This window comes from Vespa velutina, chromosome 15 (assembly GCF_912470025.1).
Source record: "Vespa velutina chromosome 15, iVesVel2.1, whole genome shotgun sequence".
Lineage (NCBI taxonomy): Eukaryota > Metazoa > Arthropoda > Insecta > Hymenoptera > Vespidae > Vespa > Vespa velutina.
The window spans coordinates 3,845,954-3,867,598 of record NC_062202.1 but is presented as its reverse complement, the minus strand read 5'-3'; the positions used below and the strand labels follow the sequence as shown (position 1 = coordinate 3,867,598).

The 21,645-nt window shown below is 36.1% G+C and overlaps 1 protein-coding gene across 7 annotated transcripts in view; it reads left to right on the top strand.

Moving 5' to 3' along the window:
- Window positions 1–21,645, top strand: part of LOC124954622 (frizzled-2) — a 126,274-nt gene that overhangs the window by 25,281 nt on the left and 79,348 nt on the right. For 3 of the 7 annotated variants that reach the window (XM_047507815.1, XM_047507817.1, XM_047507820.1), the window contains one exon: window positions 18,543–18,665. The exons of 1 other annotated variant lie outside the window; for it this stretch is intronic. In XM_047507815.1, coding sequence (XP_047363771.1) covers window positions 18,638–18,665 — 28 coding nt within the window. In that variant the 5' untranslated portion in view covers window positions 18,543–18,637. Of the gene's footprint in view, window positions 1–14,726; window positions 15,292–16,238; window positions 16,793–18,542; window positions 18,666–21,645 lie in introns of those variants that run through there. 3 more of the 7 variants (XM_047507814.1, XM_047507818.1, XM_047507822.1) reach the window with 3 other exon arrangements.

The following is a 21,645-nucleotide window of genomic DNA, read 5'->3' as shown; positions in this document are numbered from 1 at the left end:
TCCCTCAAAATAGAGTTACAAACTGTAACTACGTTTCGGTGCATTAATGCCTCGCATAGGGTTGCTATTGGACCTGTTCTGAGCCTTCGTCGGAATTCACGAGATGCGCTCCAACGAATCGATCGCGGTTACGTCGCTTTCCGTTGGTTAGTACCCCGTCGAGGTAAACGCAGAGAGAGAGAGAGAGAGAGAGAGAGAGAGAGAGAGAATGTGTGTACGTATGTATTGTGTGTATGTGTATGTGAGAGAGAGAGAGTAGGTAGGAGATAAAGCTCGCTAAGCTTCGAGGAGGGTCGACCAGCTTTCAGCGGCACGCTTCCGTTCCGAGCCACTTTAGAATTTAAATCGAGCTTTCGATACAATAGGCATTCTCGATGCTCTTAATGTGTCGATTCAACTCTCTCTTTCTCTCTCTTTCTCTCTCTCTCTCTCTCTCTCTCTTTCTCTCTCTCTTTCTCTTTCTCTCGTTGAGAAGAGGAAAGGAAAAAAAAGAGAAGAAAGAGGGAATAACTGCGAAACGTGTCCGATCTATCGTTGAATCGTCACGTAAGACGAGGTTACCCTTCTTAGTCTATATATTCTATTATAAAAATTATTAAATTTAAATTGAATAAAATTGTTAAGTTTAATCAATTTTGTCAATTTGTAATCAAACGTGGTATAAAATAATTGACTGATATTATGATTGATATATAATCACGCGATCTAATTCTATATTTTGATAATACGTACTGTTCACATTTTTATCGTAATTAATCCTTTCATATCGTGATTATAAATATTTTATTTGTATAAAATGAATAATCATTCGATTCGTTAATTCGTTAATAAAATATTTAATCGGGTAATTGACTAATAATCGATTGATATAATGATAGATTATAATACGCGTATAATTATTTTACTAAATTACTCGATAACAATCGTATACTCCGATAATATAGAATTTTCGACGGTTTTACTTTAAATACTCTTTATAACGTGGATAAATATAATGTTATTTAGATAAAGTGAATAATTTTTATAATCTTTAATCGAACGATTTATTAATAATAATGATCATTGACTAATACAATGATATGTGTATAATATTCATATAAAAATATTTCTAAATCGTCCGATAATATAATTCTATTACTTGAATAATAATATGAATTTTTCAAAATTTCATTTAAAAATATTCTCTATGCGTAAGTAAATATTCTATTAAGATAAAATAATTAATTTTTCAATTTATCAATTCGAACGAAGTATTTAATTGACTAATTGATTAATAGACAAATATAACGATCGTATACATTTTTTAAATTCGTCGTGGGTGGGTATAATGTCGCGCAAAAAAAAAAAGAAAGAAGGAAAAAAAAAAGAAATAAACAAACAACAAGCGCAACACAAAGGAAAGGAGAAGACGCGAGAGGTGGGAGGGGATCGAGGGATAGAAACAAAAAAGAATATTTTCTCTTAAGCCTTCGGTTATAACGAAAGACGCACATTCCCGTTTTTTTTCCGATTCAGCCGCACCTCCTTCGCGAAAGAAGAAGAAGAAGAAGAAGAAGTAGTAGTAATAGAAGAAGTAGAAGAAGAAGACCTCGAACAAATTAAAGGCAAACAAGTGGAAGAAGTGGTTTCTCCTCCTCTTCAGAGGATACGACAACGACGACGACGGTGATGACGACAATGACGACGGCGACGACGACCTATGGATTCGAGACGGTTTAGTTCGCAAACATCGTTCGTGTCTTTGCACGGATCTTTTTCAGCCTTCTCTCTCTTTCTTTCTCTATCTCTACCTTTATCTGTCTCTCTCTCTCTCTCTCTCTCTCTCTCTCTCTTTCTATTTCTCGTTGGAATGCACAGCATCTCACTCGTAACGGTCCAGCGTTTCTGCTCGAGGCGTTTCGAGTTTGGGTTTGCCGCTCTCGCCTTTAAGAGGATTAAGATATTACTCCGGAGCAACGAGGACGAGAGCTTTAACACGCTTTATTCGCTTGGTGAAAACAGTTCCCTTCTACCCCTTCTCCCCTCTCCTCTCCTTTCCTTTCCTCTCCTACCACGGACGACGACGTCGTTTCCTTCCTTCCTTCCTTCCTTCCTTCCTTCCTTCCTTCCTTCCTTCCACGGTTTCTTGCTTAAAGCAGGGTGGTTGCAAAGCAGAATGAAAGAAAAACGTGCAGAAAAGCAAAAAAAAAGAAGGAAATATCGATAATAATAATAATAATAATAATAATGAAAAATATATATATATATATATATATATATATATATATTTATAAAGGGATCGGGAGAACGAAATAGTTCTTGCAAGTTTTATTCCCCTTTGTAGTTTCGTTCTTTTTTTAATTATTTATTTAACTATTTTCTCTTCCGACTTTTTAAGCATATTTAAATGTAATTTTCATCTTGTTTTGTGATTGTTTCTTTCTTTTTTTTTTTTTCCTTTTTTTTTACGTTTTTTTTTTTTTTTCTTTTCTCTTTATATGTAGATCATATCTCGTATTAATCGAAACAATCGTTTTAATTGCCGATCGAATTATACGTATCACATGTTACGTACTTTGTATATTATTATTGTCGTATTATTTATTTATTTATTTTTTTTCATTTATTTATTTATTTATTATACGTTTTCTCTTTTAATTATCATTGATATTTGTTACGAATATCATTGATAAATATAACATGATGATAGGTCATAAAATTTTTCATTAAAATTATTCCAATATCGAGGAAATATGATATAACGTGCGTATATACGTACGTGTACGTATAACGTTGTATCATCGAAACAATTTTGATATATTTATTGTTGATAAGAAAAAAAAACAAAAACATTTCACATGGTAATTAGAAAGTAATTAACCTCGTAAAATTTCTCGTCACGTTTGTTTCAATATCGAGACATGAATTGTGACATACGCCATTACGTTTGTCACAATTAATGATTTTTACTTTATTATGATAAATAAATTATCGTTATTTGAAAAGTAAAAAAAAAAGGGAGTTTATCTAAGAAGAAGAAACGGAAAAAATGATATTCTCTTTTTTTGTCTTGTTTCATGTTTTTTTTTCACAACGAATGTGATAAGAAAGGATTGAATAAAAAAAAAAAAAAAAAAAAAAACGGAAAAAACGGAAAAAACCAAAACAAGACAAAAGGAAAAAAATCGTAGAAATTTTGGATTTTCTTGAAATATTTGGATCATTTGTTAAATATTGTCAAGCTTTGAAAACGATAACCAAACATTCCAGGAGGACGAACATGTCCATCCTCAATACGAATACCCATGTTAAATTCTACTCGAAAGCTTCCCGCGTGTTCTCGTCTCCTTGGAAGCAGCCTCGAGCTTGGGATGCCATGCATCTCGACGTCGGAAGTCGGCGACTGTGCTTTGAGGGTGCCGAGTACCGTACTCGACGTGTGTCATGCGGCGCCCTACCATCACTGGCGTAACATTCTCCCATACCAAAAAACTTTCTTTTCTTTTTTCTTCTTTTTTATATTTTCTACAATATTCATATTCAATATTCAATTTTCATTACGATTATTGTCATATAAAATGATATCTAATTGTATAAAATAATATCGAAAGAGACAGAGACAAAGAGAAAAAAAGAGAGAGTGAAAGAAAGAAAGAGAGAAAGAGAGAAATAATTACGTTTATAAAAATTATATAAATATCTACTATTGGTAGATATAGATTTTTATTTCAATTCGAAATGATCGAATTTAATTTAAAAAAAAAAAAAAAAGAAAAAAAGGAAAAAAGAAGCGCAAGAATTAATAAAATTTTTAAGGAAAAAAAAAAAAAGAAGAAATGAAGTCGCTACATTTCGAAGAGGGATCGAGCGAAAAGTAAACAAACAAAAAAAAAAAAAAAAAAAAAAAAAAAAAAAAAAGAAGAAAAAGAGAGAAAAAAGAAAAGAAAAAAGGGAAGCAAAAAAGCTTACAAATTCGAATTAGTAAAATTTTCGAGGAAAAACTAAACTGTTTTATAATTACGAAAAGAAATTCGAATGAATGGAAATTTAGAATGAAAATAATAAAAAGAAAAAAAAAATTGAAAAAGAGAGAGAGAGAGAGAGAGAGAGAGAGAGAAAAAAAGAACTAACCGCGCCAATGTGCATAGAAAGGTGCCAGGGGTGTTGGCGCCCTCCTTTTCTCTTCTCGAAGGCTTTCTCAACAGTCGGTGGTACTCAGTTGGTGAGGAGGAAAACGCGGAAAGGCGCGGGAGTCGCGCCCTGTTCGCGACTTTGATCGCCACTCAAACATTTTCGCTAGCAACCCGGTGCAATTCCTGGCACCGGCGACGCCCGTTACACGAACCTATATAGGGAGGGAGTGCTTGCCAACAGCTTGGCGACTAATTACAGCTCGGATCAAAGATTTCATCACCGACGGTCCTACCCCTAACTCTCACCCTTTCTCTCTCTCTCTTTCGCTCTCACCCCTTCTCTCTCTTTTTCTCTCTCTTTTTCTTTTTTCTCTCTCATTCTCTCTCTCTCTCTCTTTCTCTCTTTCTCTCTTTCTCTCTCTTTCTCATTCTCTAACTTTCCTCTTTCAAACAGCAACGCTCACGACTTTTTTACTTTGCGCTTTTTCGTTTCGATCGAATCGAATGAAATTTCCTTTTTCCTTCTTTTTCTTTTTTTTTTTTTTTTTTTTTTTTTTTTCTTCAAAATATTCGAGAAATACTTCAGTGAATCTTTTCCTTAATTAAGGACATGCCTTTTTTTTCCCTTTTTTTTTTAATTTCTTTTGTTTTTATTTTTGTTTTTTGTTTTTTTTTTTTTTGCACAAAAAATTAGATAATTCGAAAGTCCAATTGTTTCATATATATAAGTTTCATTAATATTAAAGTACGAAAGAAAAAGAAATTCCCAATTTTTTCTATTCACAACGATTATATTATTTTATTGAAACATGAGCGCAACATATTCCGCAAGATTATTATTATTTTTTTTTTTTTTGAATGATGATTGATATACGCTTTATCAAATTTCTAACGAAACATGAAGGTTTCGTTAATTGTCACGAAAACATTAACGATTCGAGAGAGAAAAGAATGATACTTCGAAGAAAGATTCCACGTAATTGGAGCCAGATGGGATAACAGTATGCGAAATTACAAGAAAGAAGAAAAAAGGAGGATGGAAAAGAATGGTGGAAAATTTCGATCGATCAATGGTTCTCATCCCCTTTTGCCACAAATTTTCTCACGATCGATAATAATATATATATATATAGTCGATGGTGTGTTTTTACATCGAATGGTCGAGACTTTCGAGACCGAGACTAGTTTGAAACGTCGGAGCACTTGCAAAGGGAAGGGAAGGGAAGGGAGGAAGGCTGTCACACGAATAAGAAAGAGGATGCACAATGTCGACCGTTTGACAAGCAAACCTGGTATGGAAACGTCAAAGGAGAATTTTTTTTTCATCGGAAATTTTTTTCATCCCTCAACAACCTTCACCCCCGTTCTCTCCGATTTTTTTTCCCCCCCAAAAAAATCCTTTTCTTTTTCCTCAATTCGCTTCGATCAACGTCACGACGAACGTGCTCAGGATATCACGTTCTCTCTCTCTCTCTCTCTCTCTCTCTCTTTTTCTTTCAAAGTCTTATATTAGAAATAGAAACACGAAGGTTCTTTTAAACAGAGCTTCTTCCTTTCATCCTCTTCTTTTCTTCGTTCTAAACTATCTAAAAAAAAAAAAAAATATATTAGAAAAGAACTAAGGGAAGATGGCACGTTGAAACGGGTATAGGGCGTGGGATGGGGTAAAAGAGAGAGAGAGAGAGAGAGAGAGAGAGGGAGAGAGAGGGGAATTGTGTATCACCCTTGGGAAATTTCAAATTCTCAGTGCAACTTATCTGGCAATCTTCTCTCTCTCTCTCTCTCTCTCTATTTCTTTTCCCTATTGGAAAATTACATAGACTCTTTGAGACACCTTTGAACGTCTTAGTTTCGTTTAGACTTCAATGTTTTAACAAGAAAAATATTTCGCGAACGATAAAAATCATTCCAACTTACGTACGTTCTCTTTCTCACTCGTTCGAATCTCCCGTTGGAAAAATATTATAAAATAATTCTACCATTTTTCGTGAACGAGGGTTGAAATGGAGTGGCTAGGTGGTAAGGTAAGCAATGGATAAAAAAGAAAAAGAAAAAAAGAAAGAAAAAAAAAAAGAAAAAGGAAAGAAGAAGACACGCAACGTGTTTTCCATTTAGAAAATATCACATTTACGTAGGTAGATATCTATCTGTGTACGTACATACGTATGTATGTATTATATGTATGTACGTGGTTAGACAACTAACTCTTTGAGTTAGTTGTGAACGTTTCATAAAATTTGTCCAAGCTAAGAGGAGTGTTTGCCGATCGAAGGAAGAAACGTGCTCCTCTCTCGCTCGAGTTTCTTCAAATCTACTAAGAGTCGCTCCCCTTTGTCGGCTAGCAAATGCTTTTCGGTTTCTACGTGCTAACGAGAAAATTCTACGACGATGACGACGACGACGACAACGACAACGACAACGACAACGACGACGACGACGACGTCGACGACTACGAAGACGATAGAAAGAGAGTGAGAAAGATAGATGAATAAGAGAGAGTTAGAGAGATAGAGAGAGAAAGAGAAAGATAAAGAGAGAAGGGAAAGAAAAGTGCCTTTCGCGGAACATCTTCTGTAGTAGCAGGCGTACTCGTGAAAAGTAACTTCCGCGTGCTCGTTGAAGCCTTGCCGAGGGTTTTTATTACCCACTGTCCCTTTATACCTCGAAGTGTGCGTACGTTATAGCGGCACACTCGACGTTCTTTTGTTGACAAAGAGTTTTCGGATAAACCTTGTGGCTCCCACTCGTTCATCCCCCTTATGCGTTCCTCTGTCCTCTTCGCAAGGGAAAAAAAGAAAAAAGAAAAAAGGGAAAGAGATAAGAGAGAGAGAGAGAGAGAAAAGATAGAACTTGTGCACGGGCCAGTCACCTATTGGCATGTATAGATATACATATGCATTTGACCATCTATGTATTTATGTATGTATGTATTGTACGGATGTACAGGAAATAGAGAGAGAGAGAGAGAGAGAGAGAGAGAGAGAGGAAATGCGTCTCAAACCAAAATCGTAATTGGATTCGAAGAGGATAGAAAGAGTTAGTGCGAGTGAGAGAGAAAGAAAAACAGAGAGATAGAGAGAGATAGAGAGAGATAGAGAGAGAGAGAGAGAGATAGAGTTCTCTTTGCCTTCTCTGGCCGACCCCGGCGATGTCACAAAGTATAATACGAACTAATTACCCTGTCGTCGTCAAAGCTGCACTCGACTACCACTCCGGGACAATGAGTGGGCACTTTCGCAATGTTTTCTGCATACGCGGCATCGACTCGCAAAGGCTCACGAGAGATACCGAACGTGAGAGAAGAGCCTCCAGGCTTGTAGAAAGAGAGAGAGAGAGAGAGAGAGAGAGAGAGAAAGAAGCGAAAGAATATCATTTTTACTTCGCTATATTCGAAAAAAAAAAGAAAAGGAAAGAAGAAAAGAGAGAAAAGTAAAAAAAAAAAAAAGAGGAATACGGATAAGGTCGAATAACATTTAAAACACTGACATCTACATCTCTAATGACAATAAAGTCGAAGAATTCTAAGAACATTTCGAAGATATTCGTATTGATACGACTCGATTGAGAAATGGTGCTGGTGGTGAGAAGAGAGAGGAACTATGGTACGGAGGAAAGAAAAGGGTCGAGTTAAAAGGGGATAGCGAAAAGGACGCGAATTGTGTTTTTCGATCGATCGTCGAAATAAGAACCTTTGGAGGTAGAAAAAGAAGGAGCCCTAGTAGAAGGAGGAAAAAGAGAAAGAGAAAGAGAAAAAGAACAAGAAGGAGAAGGATAAGGAGAAGAAGAAGACAAACTCTGAAGAGTGGATGCCACAAAGCTTCCGCAACGGTGCTTCGTTCTCTCTGACAAAGACACAGAAAGAGAGATAAAGAGATATAGGGAGAAAAAGAGAAAGAGAGAGAGAGGGAGAGGAAGAGAGAAGGAGGAGAAAAAAGGGGTGGGGTAAATCAAAGCAGGTACCATCCAGGCACGATGACCATCGTGCGAATCTCCGAGAGAAAAATACTGTAATTAGCCTCTTGGCTTCCCTCTCTCCCTCCCTCTCTCTCTCTCTCCCTCTCTCTTTTCTTCTATCTTTCTCTCTCTTTCGAAGCTCTTCTTATTCACAAAGCAGAAGCACGTTCGACGACATTAGCTTCGTCGTCTCTCTTTCTTTTCGTAAGGGAGTGGGGGAGGGAGAGTGGAGAGGCAGGACCTTAGAGGGGGTAGCGAGCTTTCGACGACGCCATACGCGTTCGGTCTCCCTATACCCGTTCAACGTAGCTATGAGAATGAGAGTAAGAGAGAGAAAGAGAGAGAGAGAGAGGGAAAGGGTGGACTCGTGTATAGCGAGGAAACTTCAAAGCTCCCGAAACGATTGTTCGGCAACGCTCCCGCGTGTACCTCGAGAGCATCGGGGCGTTTCGAGGGGGTGGGGGATGGAACGTAGGAGAAGAGGAGGAGTGGTAAAGTACCCACGAATATACACCTACCCCTTTGATTACCTCGACGCTAGTACTCTCTTACTTTCTTTCTCTTTCTTTCTATCTCTCTCTCTCTCTCTTCTTCGCCTTTCTTTCTCTTTTCTCCTTCTTTGGTCTTAGAGGAAGAGAAAAAGAGAGAGAGAGAGAGAGAGAAAGTGCATGTATGCACTCTTTTTATTTAGATATGTGTAAAAGGGTGGACGAGAACCCTGACGTCGACCAAGAGAGAGAAAGAGAGAGAGAGAGAGAAAGATGAAGAAGAACAAGATGCTCCACACGATGGATGATGCATCACATGGAGAAGCAACATCCAGCAAGGAGCTTTTCGAATGTATATGCGTGTTTGTTTATATGTGTGTGTCTCTATGTATATCTCTATGTATATATGTACATGTAGATATATAGATATTCGAGCAGAGAAGCTCGTCTCTCTATGAACGAGGCGCGCGGCATAGCGAAAAAGGTTCGTTAATTTTACGAGTTCTCGTTTTGACCCTTTACTTTGAGAGGCGATACACCTCACAGGGGAAAAAAAGGATAGAGAGAAATAGAGAGAGAAAGAGAGGGAGAGAGAGAGAGAGAGAGAGAGAAAAGAAAAAATTACTTATATGATAATAATTAATGTATTGATTAATTTCTTCATAATCAGATATACGATAAAATTTATATCAAATGCACGATAGGATAAATAATAATTCTTTTTATAATTATAAACAAATTCTAAATCATTGATCTAAACTTTATTATGATTATATCGATCTTTTATGATTGAAATTATTGTGTACGACGTTTTCATTTTTAAAATAGAATTCTTTTTTCTTTTTTTTTTCTTTTCTTTTTCGATATACTATTATGAGACACCAAAGTGTCATTTATTAAATTCATTTAAACGATAATATCGAAATAGAAGATAATAAAGTTTTAACGATGATAATTTTCATTGGGCATCAAATCTAGAGAATCAAGATCTATCTCTATATTGGTTATCCAATAGGAGAAAGCGAACGCTCGATACACCTCTATTTCCTATTACTAGGAATAGCTTGTGCTCTCCGCGACTATCAATGGCTAGGCACAAGCGGTATTCACCGTAACGTTCATCGAACGCAGTGCTTATCTCTATGTATTGTTTAACTGTGAGTGCAACGGCAGTGGCGCTCGTGTTGCATCCAGGGTTTGCGTCGTACATTCTCTCTCTCTCTCTCTCTCTCTCTCTCTCTCTCTGTCTCTGTCTCTCTCTCACTCTCGTTCATTCTCTTGGTACTATATAGACCGATGTCTGGAGTTGTTCCCATTGTACCAAGAGTCGCAGCTCGGACGTTTCCCATCCGGTCGTATGCATGTATATACTATACTACCCCCTACATCGCGAGACGATGACTACGAGGATATAGAGAAAGATAGAAACGGAGAGAAAGAGAGAAAGAGAGAGAGAGGGAGAGAGAAAGAGAGAGAAAAGGATCGTCAAGTGCACCGTTTTTTTAAGCCACTTCGATGTCCATGTATCGATAGGCATATAAAACGACTGACACTTGACAACGTCTATTATTGCTAACCACTAGGAGAGGTTAGTATTAGTGTTCGCGATAGTAATTCTTTCTTTCTTTCTTTTTTTATCTTATTGCTTTTCAGATCTTTCTTTTCGATCCACGTGTCTCATGTTCTTTTTATATTCCTTTACTATCTACGACATACAAACGGATAGTATCCATACTGCACGATTTTAATATCAACAAAATATACTTTTCCAATATACGTATATTTGTGATTTATCTTTCGTTAAAAATTATCTTTACGAGGTGGGGAAAAAAAAAAAATTGAAGAAAAGAAAAACAGCATTTAATCGGAATTAATGAATTTTATTTTATTCGATCGGTATATTCCATAATAATTTATCTAATCGATTGATTTTTATAATTCCATTCAACAGTTTCAGTCAACAATACTGATCGAAATATTCGATAAATGACATTGTCGATCATAGTTTTTTTACAATATATTTATCGATTAATTAATAAAACATACATGCGTACCAATCGGATAAATAATTATTTAAGAATCAAAGAACATTCATTCTTTTTAATTTATTGTTTCGTTCGAGTTTAGTCTGGATCGTTCGTGTTCGGGTTAAAGAGTACAATAAAAGGTTGAACATTCGAGTAGTCAGACGATTCATAAATAAAACGTGCTAAGCCATTCTCTCCCTTGAATGTTATTTTTACTTCCTTTTTCTTTTTCTTTTTCTTTTTGCTCTTTTCTTTTCATCGCGTGATTCAGTGGTTCTTGAGTGTACCGATACTCACGAGAAAAAGTGGTACGTCGAACGATATAATTCATTTGATATCGGGGACTTAGAAACGTCACTTGGGTCGCACCCTCGCTATCGGTGAAAATTACGAGCGTCATTAGCATTAGTCGTGGTGACTTAGTAGTACTCCTTTTACATCTCTTTCTCTGTCTCTCTCTCTCTCTCTCTTCTTTTCACACATTACAAAGAAGGATGGTGGTCACGAGTTTTCGATCGTAACAACTCAACTATACGATTTTATTTTCAACGATATTTGCTCAAAATTATTGTCTTAAATTATTCATTATATCATTTAACATATTGGATTTAAAATAATCATATATTTAATTTGACGTAAATAATGTTATAATATGTATGATATAAAATTTAACATTATTATCTAGATCATTAAATATATTTATTATTTATTATTTCTCCTTCGATATTTGAACTTGGATATTATTTTCATTCTTTTAAATTATATTATTTATTACGATATTTCGATTAAGATTATAATTTGTTTTAATTTACAGATCACACAAGTATACAGCACATATACACACACATATATACAGCACATATACACATGCATATACACGTTGTAATGATATATAAATAAAATATAATCGATCGTACAGTGATAATTATAAAAGATCAAGAATGATAAGAATGTGAGAAAATTTATTATGTCGTAAGTAAGGTAGTCGTCGTTATACCGAGAAAAAAAAAAAAAAGAAGTTGTAACACGGATGAAAATAAAAAAAAAAAAGATAAGGTTTTAAAGAGAAAGAGAGTCAGTCGATGAGGATTCAGTACGAAAAATGAACCTCTTCTTCTTAAGAATGTTTAATAGCCCGAGCGAAGAGCGCTGATTAACTCCCGTGCAAGAAAGGGCCGCATAAATGTATACATAAGCGGGCAAACCCAAGCGAAGGCCGATAACGAGCGGATGGAAATTAATTAAACGTTTCGCGCAAATTTAATTTCGTTCTCGCGTAAACCGGCGCACTAACCGGTTATTCCCGTGGCTTATTTCGCACATTGCCAGACTTTATTGTTTCCCATAAGCCAAAAGTGAATCTAGAAAAAGTACTAAACTCTAAGCACCGTGAGTTATCTATGAAAAAGAAGAAAAAAAGAGGAAGAAAAAAACACACGCACATATTTCTTACAAACGTTCTACTTATAAGACAAAAATAATAATAATAATAATAATAATAATAATAATAATAATATATATATACATATATTAAATTTCTTTTAAAAAAAAGAACAAAAAAAAAATTTTAATCGAATTGATATTCTCCTTCGGAATGTTTCTCAATTTCGTTCTATGTTGTATTAGTCTGTATATATACGTACATATGAGTATGTGTGTGTATAGTGTACGTAAGATCACAAACACGAAGATGCTTTTTCATATCACTATCGACGATGTTCTTTCGAGTGTTCTCTCTCTCTCTCTCTCTCTCTCTCTCTCTCTCTCTCTCTCTCTCTCTCTCTCTCTCTTTCAACTCGAATTATTAATATCTTAATTACGTACGACTCGTTCTTGCGAGGTCGTCTGGTCCCAGAACTCGAGAAAGATTCAGCCTCTTCTTATTTTTTTTTTTTTCTTTTCACATTTGATTCTCGTCACGTCGACTTTAACGTGTCCAAGATATATATTGTACATACATACTTATGTAGATAAAGGCGAGCACGACTTTTAAACGAGATCGACTTCGAATATATGTATATCGGGCCGATGAACTTTGAACTCCGAAAATTAAATTTATCAGGATTTATTCGAAACGTTTCCCTATTTAGGTATATGTCCTGATACGTTTTATGTGTCGCGCTACGTTGGTAACCATATTAATCGAAATTTGTGGCGACCGTATTCGGAGGTTATCCGCTAATTACTCGTAGAATCAATCAAACGAGTCGACAGGACGATCGCTGATAAAATATTCGTTGTAATATTCCGTCGAAAGCAACGATGACTATCTCTCTAACCACCCCCTCCCTCCTACTCCTCCCTATCCTTCCCTCCCTCCAATCTCCAACCTCCAACATCTCCCTCAACGATGTCGTTTTACATCGTCGAACTTTAACGTGTAAAATATGAATTCAGGATTGGCTCTTCCAATCACGTTAATTTCACGTTTCCACGAGTGCTTACACTCCGAGGAATTAACTAGTTACGGATGTTTAATATTTTATGTTAAACTCTAATTTGAATTTTAATTGCGTTTTATAATCCTTACAAATTATAACGTTGAATATAAAATATAATGTTCGTAAAATGAGAGAAAGAGAGAAAGTTGAGAGAGAGAGAGAGAGAGAGAGAGGTGAAGAGAGGGCGAAGATAGAGGAAGGGACAAACAGAGATTAATAGAACGGAGGATGAATACAGAGGCGCATAAACAGCCATAACGAATCCAGGTGAATCGTCGTTAATTACGAGGCGTGATAAGCCCCGACGCCTTTTGTCGGAGGAAACGACAAACATTTTTTCAGCCTTCTATAATTCAGCCAAGTCTCAAACATTTACTCAACGTAGAATGCGGCATCCACGCGGCACTTCCTTTTACTTACTATCTCACCCACCGATGAATTGTGATCAAAAATAGAAAAGAAAAATTCTCCATGATTGCTTAACCTCGATATCAATTCTTCTTAGATCATTATCATATTCTTATCTAATAAAAATGCATTTTATAACCGATTAATATGATAAGAAATAAATATTTCTATAGATATTTCTAAGAAATTAATATTTCTACCGGATAAATATCTGTATTAAAATTTATTCCAAATTATTTACGATATTATTAGATAGATGTTGCAATAAAAAAAAGGAAAAAAAGAAAAGAGAAACGGGAGGAAAAAAGCAAAAGGGAAAAAGAGTAAAGGGAAGAGAGAAATTAATTTTCTTCAAGAAAGATAGTAAAAAAGAGAGAACAGAAAAGAAAAAAAGAAGTAAAATAAAAAAGAAAAAAAGAAAACTTTCTTCGCGATAAAATCTCAAATCTCTACGTCTGGCTGATATAAACGTGGAGGACAAGATAAAAGATAAAAGATAAAAGATAAAAGATAAAAGGGAAAAAGAGGAAAGGAGATGAAAAAGAGAAGAAGAAGACGAAGAGCAAAAAAAGAGAAGAAGAAAAAATAGAAACAGGAAGAGTAGATTTGCGTTGAGGAAGGTCGGAAGTCGCATTAGATCGATCACGAGGATACAAGAACGAAGGGCCGAAGGGCAAAAGACCGTAAAAAAGGGTAAGCTTGGTATCTTACGCTCGCGCGCGCGAGCGCACACGCGCACAATATTATACACACATACATACACAAATACACTCGCTAGCACACTCTTCCGAATGATCTCGAGGGCTGACCATGCTCTCTCGTGAAAATGAACAAACGCAAGATAGAAAATAAGAAGGTGGAAAGAAACTAAAGGAAGAACTGAAGAAAGAGGAGGATGAGGATAAGGATGAGATGGAGGAGGAAGAAGAGGTGGAGGTGGAGGAGGAGAAGGAGGAGGAGGAGAGAAACGAAGCAAACGCGACGAACGTAGGACGCTTGCGCGCGCGTTGACGCGCCAGCTGTCGCTTCAGCGTCGATAAAAGCGTGAGTCCATCGACGGAGCGTGCATTTCTCGTGCGCCTGTAGTACTGGCAACCCGGCCAACGCGAAACTTCCTTTACCATTTTCTCCATTTAAAAACGGGACCCCGTACGTTATTATTAATTATTTCATTAAACGATAACAACGACGATAACGACAACGACGACAACGACGACAACGACGATTGCGACAAAATCCAAGATTTTTTTGCTTTTCTTTTTCATCTTTCATTCGTCTCAATCTCGAACAAAAATTATATGATATTTAATTAAAAAAAAAAAAAAAAAAAAAAAAAAAAAAAAAAGCAAGCCGGAAAAGGAAGAACAAAAAATAAACATTTTCTAACGTTCATTACGGACGGATAAATAAGTAATCGTGTGTTATCAGTGGACCGTCAGTGTGTTCTGTTTCTTTTTTTTTCACGAGTGAATAAAAGTAAAGAGAAAAAAAAAAGAAAAAAGAAAAAAAAGAAGAAGAAAAAGAAAAAAGAAAAAGGATAAATGGTGAAACGAAAGAGGGAGAGAGAAATGACACTGTGTGATCGTGCCGAGTGATAAATTCGTACGGGATCGAGATCGAGATCAATCGTAACGGAATAGAACGATAGATAAACTTTATCGAATTCTCTCTATCCTTCTCTCTCTCTCTCTCTCTCTCTTTCTCTCTCTCGAGGTAAAAAAAAACGATCGAGAGAGAGATAAACGAAGAAGAGATTGAGAATAGTGCGTGCGGTAGATCCTGCGTTATTTGATCAAATCAGGACTATGTTCGAGGCTCATCAATAACGAGATATTACGATTGATATAACCTGATGAATCAGGTAAGAGAAACAGAGTGAAGATTAATTAAAAAATCGTTAATATATTATAATCCTCGATTAATATTTTTTCCTGTCAACAAACACAATCAAATCTTATATTATTAATAAATATTAATAATATAATTTAAAGAAGAATTTAAATAATAATTAATACGAGAAGAATACGTGTAAGTAATAACGACGATGTATTATCGAGACTATATGTTGAAGAGTATCGTTGAAAAAAAAAAAAAAAATAAAGAAAGAAAAAAAAGTAAATAAATAAGTAAATAAATGAATAGAAAAAGATTGTCCGAAGAAATAGAAGAGAGAGAGAGAGAGAGGGAGAGAGAGAGAGAGAAGAAGAAGAAGATAAGAAGAGATAGAAAGAGATAGGAAGATCATAGACCGGGATTATTAAAAGTCACCGACATGTGAACGACTACGAGATAGAAAGAAAGTTTCTTTGGGTTTAAGAAACTTTAATAGTAATCCGTGTGAATAGATAAAACCTAGATGCATTTATTTGATCTGATTTTTTCTTTCTTTTTTATTTATTTATTTATTTTCTTACTTTTTGTCCTTTCTTCTTCTTCTTCTTCTTCTTCTTCTTCTTCTTCTTCCTCTACACACTCTTTCTCACCCTCTTTCTCTCTTTCTCTGTCTCTTCGTAATTGCGTCGATTAACAGGGACAATGGAGGTGACGCGATATTAATGATAATAGAACGAACGGGGGTAGATGAAACATCGACGAGACGTCGAGTCACCTCGAATATTAATGTGGTTGATATGCGAATACACTGTCTATATGTGTATTATATATATATAAAATATATATATATATAATACATATATATATATATATATATATATATATATATATATATATATCGGCGGGGCGTCGTTATTCAACGATCGCTTAACTTATGCACGATACAAAAGAGTCCATTAACGCGCAGCGAGAGGTTCGCTTTGAGTCTCGTGGATATTTTTCTGAAAATTTGTGCGTCCTGAATCAGCAACGGCAGCTAGCAACGGCACGTCGGCTTGGTTGGGTATTCAGAGTACAAACGTTGAATAGAAGAGTAGAGGTATACAAAAAGAGAAAGACTACGAAAGTGAAGGAAAAAGTGCGTGTGTGCGTGTATGTGTGCGTGTGTGTCTATGTGTGTGTATGTGCGTACGAAAGATAGAGAGAAAGAGAGAGAGAGAGAGAGAAAAAGAGAGTAGAAGAATGAACGAGTTAGAGAGAGAGAGAAAGAGAGAGTGAGAAAGATAAAGAGTATATCTTATCGAAACGCGTGTCTGGCATACAGAAAACGTAAGAGAGTGAGAGAAAAAGAAAGAGAGAGAGAGAGAGAGAGAGAGAGAGAAAGAGAGAGAAAAAAAAGTGAGAGAGAACAAGACCGAGTCTCTTTGTCCAAGGGAAGTAACATAAACCCTCCCCCATTCGTCACGGATCGCCCCTTCGGTAACGAGGGCTTTGAATCGGACACACTGTCACGTCGAAACACGAGCCACGTAAGTGTCGGTCCCGCTTCATTAAATTCTGTTGTACGTTGAACCGCATTGTAGCCGATATAGGACTATATATATATATATATATATATGCATGCATGTGTATATATATATATATATACGTGTGCGCGCGTGTGTGGTATTGTGTATGTATATACATATATTCGGAAAAGATGGGACACCTGGCGAGCGACAGTTCGACCATATCCTGCGACAATAGGAGAGGGTGGAATGAGAAGTGAATCCGTGTGGGGGAGGGATCCAAAACGCTTATTGTACTACAATTATGTCATGTTTTCTGCAATTCGCATTTCTAATGCGAGTCGTTATTATCATTCTCATTAATGGATTAGTATATATAATCTCCGTGTAATTTTTTCTTTTTCTTTTTCCTTTTTTTTCACTAACGTAATTCAATCTACGAATTAACAGGAAGATAACGTTACGTATAAATCCGTATAATACCAAAAGGACACGATATGAATGTTCGTTCCAAGAAAAGCTTTCATTAAACGCGTGTGATGGTCTCTTAATGAAGGAGAAAAAGAAAGAAACGGAGATATTGCCCGAAGAAAAAGAAAAAAAGAAAAAAGAAAAAGCAAAAAAAGTAAAGCAAAAAAGAAAAATACTCAAAGACGGATAGAGATATAGATAGCGAATAGAATAGAGATTAGAGAATGAAATAACGTGTAGGTATTAAGAGGTATTAAGGCAATGTTAAAATTAGCAACGGTACCATCAGAATTAATTCGTAATTAAATCCTTTGCGTCGGAGGCGTGGAACGATATCTCTCTCTCTCTCTCTCTCTCTCTCTCTCTCTCTCTCTCTCTCTCTCTCTCTCTCTCTTTCTGTCTCTACGTACGTACGTACATACATATATACATACATATATATATCTTTCATTCTCATGTGGTGGGTGGTGGTCGGACACGACTCGTGGGTGGGCAGCTATGTCCTCTCACCCACTCTTCGTCTCCGTTCAGCTCGTCCTATCGTCGAGTCTGGGTGACAGCCGGAAATAAAGGGCCGGCCGTGCATTAACGTCGACGGTCAAAGGGTCGCTCGAATATCGACCGAGACGCTCGACTCTCGACAGCGTTAAATTGCCATTTGTCGAGCGGGGAATGCTTCTGGTTAATGCTCGCTGAATATCGGCCAATATACTGCCCGCCTTCCTCACCATCCTTAGTAATCCTCTCCTTCCTCCGCCTCCGGCAAACGAGAATCAAACCTATGAGCACAGGGCCCGACCTAAATTTTTATCTACCATCGTAGTTCGTGATTTTTTTTTTCGTTAAATTAAGAAAAGAAAGAAAAAAAAAAAGGAGAAAAATCTTTCCTTTCTCCCTCTGATTAAAACGACGAGAGTAAAACATTATAATAATTATCATATCAGAATGAATTATATTTCAATGAAGAATTATCTCGTGGTCTTTCTTTTTTTTTTTTTTGTTGCTTCTTCTCTTCTTTCATTTCTTTTTCTTTCCTTTTTATTTTTCTTTTCATAAAGAATTATAATTAAAAGTAAATGAAAGACTAATGAATGTTTAGCCTGAGAGATCAAAAAGATAAGGGTGGAAGTGGCGAGAGTAGGAAATGGAGAAAGAAAGAACGCAAGAGGTTTTTTTCCTTCTTACGAAATAATTCTTCTCGCCAAATCCAACGATATAGCTATTACAAAATAAAAAAAAAAAAAGATTTTTTTTTTTATCATTTAACTGTCACTAATTATATTTTTGTTTGATATTACAGCACCGTAGAAGTAATTTCCCGTTCGATAATCACGTAACTCGAAGACTATTTCGCACGGATATATCTGAAATAGAACGAAAACTCGTTGAGCCGGAATGGAGTTCTTCCATAACCATCGGAATCGTAAGTCTAGTTTAATGCAATTTCGAGAATAACCTTTTGGTATAAGCTCTTTCTCTCTTTATTTCTATTTTTATCTCTATCTCTATCTCTAACACTATCACTGTCTCTCTAACTTCTCACTCTCTTCTTTCTCTCTCTCTCTCTCTCTCTCTTTCTATTTCTCTTTCTCTCTCTCTACGTTGTGACTTAATTTTCCTGGTCTACGATTTCACCCCCAACCACTTGCCGAGAATATAGGCGTTCTCTCGTATCGTCCGAAAATTACTTTCGCCATCCTGATCGCGTTTCCGATCGAGTTGTCGGGGCAGTACGGAAAACTCGATACGAATTACAGCCCGGGGGTGCAATATCGGCCCATTCGAACGATCCTCTTTTGCTATCTTCTCCCTCTCTCTTTCTCTCTCTCTCTATCTCTCTCTCATATTCTCTCTGTATATATATATATATATATATATATGTATATATATATATATATATGTATGTATATCTGTGTGTGTGTTTATGTATACACACACCTCACCTTCTCGATAAAATCCTCTCGGGCTACCACCCTTGAACACTCTGAATCCCTATATTTTTGGATTTACCACGTACCAAGAACCTTTCTTCTTCATTACTTTTCAACGTTATTAAGATTCTCGGAAGGATTTAATTGGATTGTAATATTCTTCCGTAGAAAAGAAAATATTCTTATAAGGTTATATACGAGATCTAATCCAATTTTGAAACTTTCGTTATACCGTTCTATCTCTCTAAGACGATAAATCGATTGTCCACTATATTCGCCAATCTCTAAGTCCACCGTGCTAAATGAATACCGTTTGGAAGGTTGCGCACAGACAGATAGATAGAGACAGACAGACAGACAGAAAGAGAGAGAGAGAGAGAGAGAGAGAGAGAGAGACAGACAGACAGACAGACAGAGAGGAGAAGAGAGCAGAGCGGACCCTATTGAGTTACGGTCGTTGAACACGCGACGGCTGCAAAGGTCTGTATCAGCCACTCGTGGAAATCCCGGTGTAGGATGATGGTGGTGTTGGTGATGGTTGTATGATGGTGGTAGTGACGGTGATGGTGGTGGTTTACCCTCGCAGTGACTCGGCCATTCTCGCGTCCTCCATGTCGTCTAGCATCGAGACTACGAGACTCCTAGCTCGCTTTTCTCCAAAGGATTTAGCGAATACGACAGAATTTCCGCGCCTCTCTAATTAAACTAGAGACTACGTTCGCATCGACACTTTGGGATTCGCCTTTGGGAATTAGATTTACGATTTCACGAGAAATCAAATTTTCTAAAATATATATATATATATATATTTCATGTATGTATTTTGCATGAAAAATATATTGTATATACCTGTTAAATATTTCATTTGATTTTCATTATGAATTTCATTTTCCTGAAATTCGAATATTTTTAAATATATTTTACAACAGTACACGTACTTCTATTATATTTCTAACGAAATTCCCTTTTAGAACTACGTGCATATATATATATATATATATATATATATATATATATATATATATGGTACCTTCTATACATACGTAACTGAGAATTTTATTCTTCGTTATTCCATCTCATGAAATCTTTCTTTCATTGAAATCTGTCTCTCTCTCTCTCTCTCTCTTTCTCTGCTTTCTTTTTTAAAATTCCCGTGTAAAATAACATAAATATGATGAAGTAGTCTTAGCCAGAAAAATAAAGAGGTATGGGAGATTTCTCTCTTTCACGTTTTATTATTTTTCTTTATTTTTTTCTTTTATTTTTTCTTTTATTCCTTTTACTTTTCCCTTACTTCATCTCGTCGTACGTAACAGCTCACGAAGAAAAGTCAAAAGCTACGAGACGTTTTTCTGTACGTAAAGCACCAAGTCAAATACTACAAGTAGTATCAGTAACAGTACTAATAGTAGTAGTAGTAGTAGTAATAGTAATAGTAATAGTAATAGTAGTAGTAGTAGTACGACGAAGTTAAACTCGGTTCGAGTTTTATCGCTTCATCGGTGGAATCGTTCGTGCCACTTGCGACAATGCCCGTCGACTCGTCTCTATTAAGAGTCGAGCCGAGCTTTAGAAAGGGTGAAACGACGTGAACGTCGAGCAGATGCTAGCACGCGTATACGTACATATATATGTATTCTCTCTCTGTCTCTCTCTTTCTTTCTATTCCTTTCTTTCTATCTTCCCATGAACAACACGAACATACGAATACCCCGTTAATCCCCCTCTTTCTCTTTCTTTTCCATTTTCTTTCTCTTTTTTTTTTTCCTTTTTTTTCCTTTTTTTTTTTTTTTTTTTTTTTTTCTTTTAGCGAATGGTTACAGTACAGGCAAGATCGTTCAACCCCCACAGACATCATCCGTCTCGGAAATTCTTTCCCTTCTTTCAGTAAATCCAAGACGAAACGTTTCTCGTCTTTACTCTCCCCACTTTCGATTTGCGGGGAGAAATGACGCGGCATGGACCGATAAATTTTCCTAGGGGCTAGGAAAATACCTTGGAGGGATCTAAACCCTTCTATGTATCTCTCTCTCTCTCTCTCTCTCTCTCTCTCTTTTTCTCTTACTTTCCTTTTCTATTTCTCTCGTTCTCTCTTTCTGAATCTGATTCTCTTGGATTTAGTTGTGAAAATAGCATAGAATAAGATAGGAGAATTTTCAACGTGTTCTCTCGTTTGAAAAAAGAAAGAAGGAAAAAAGGAAAAGGAAAAAAAGAAGGGAAGGAACAAGTCGAGGGGAAAATATTTTTTTTCTCCGTCAATCTGGACACATCCCATATTCCATGTTGGGATATTCACGTCTGAAAATTTGTCCTTCCGTAAAATTTCAATTTCCATTGTTTTAACATTTGACGTTTAAAGAATCATGACGAATAAAAAAATATATTTAAGAACACTGACAGAAATTATTGACAAATCGAAGTCATCACGTCGTTAATTTATTTCTTAATGAATTTTACGAGCACATTCATCGA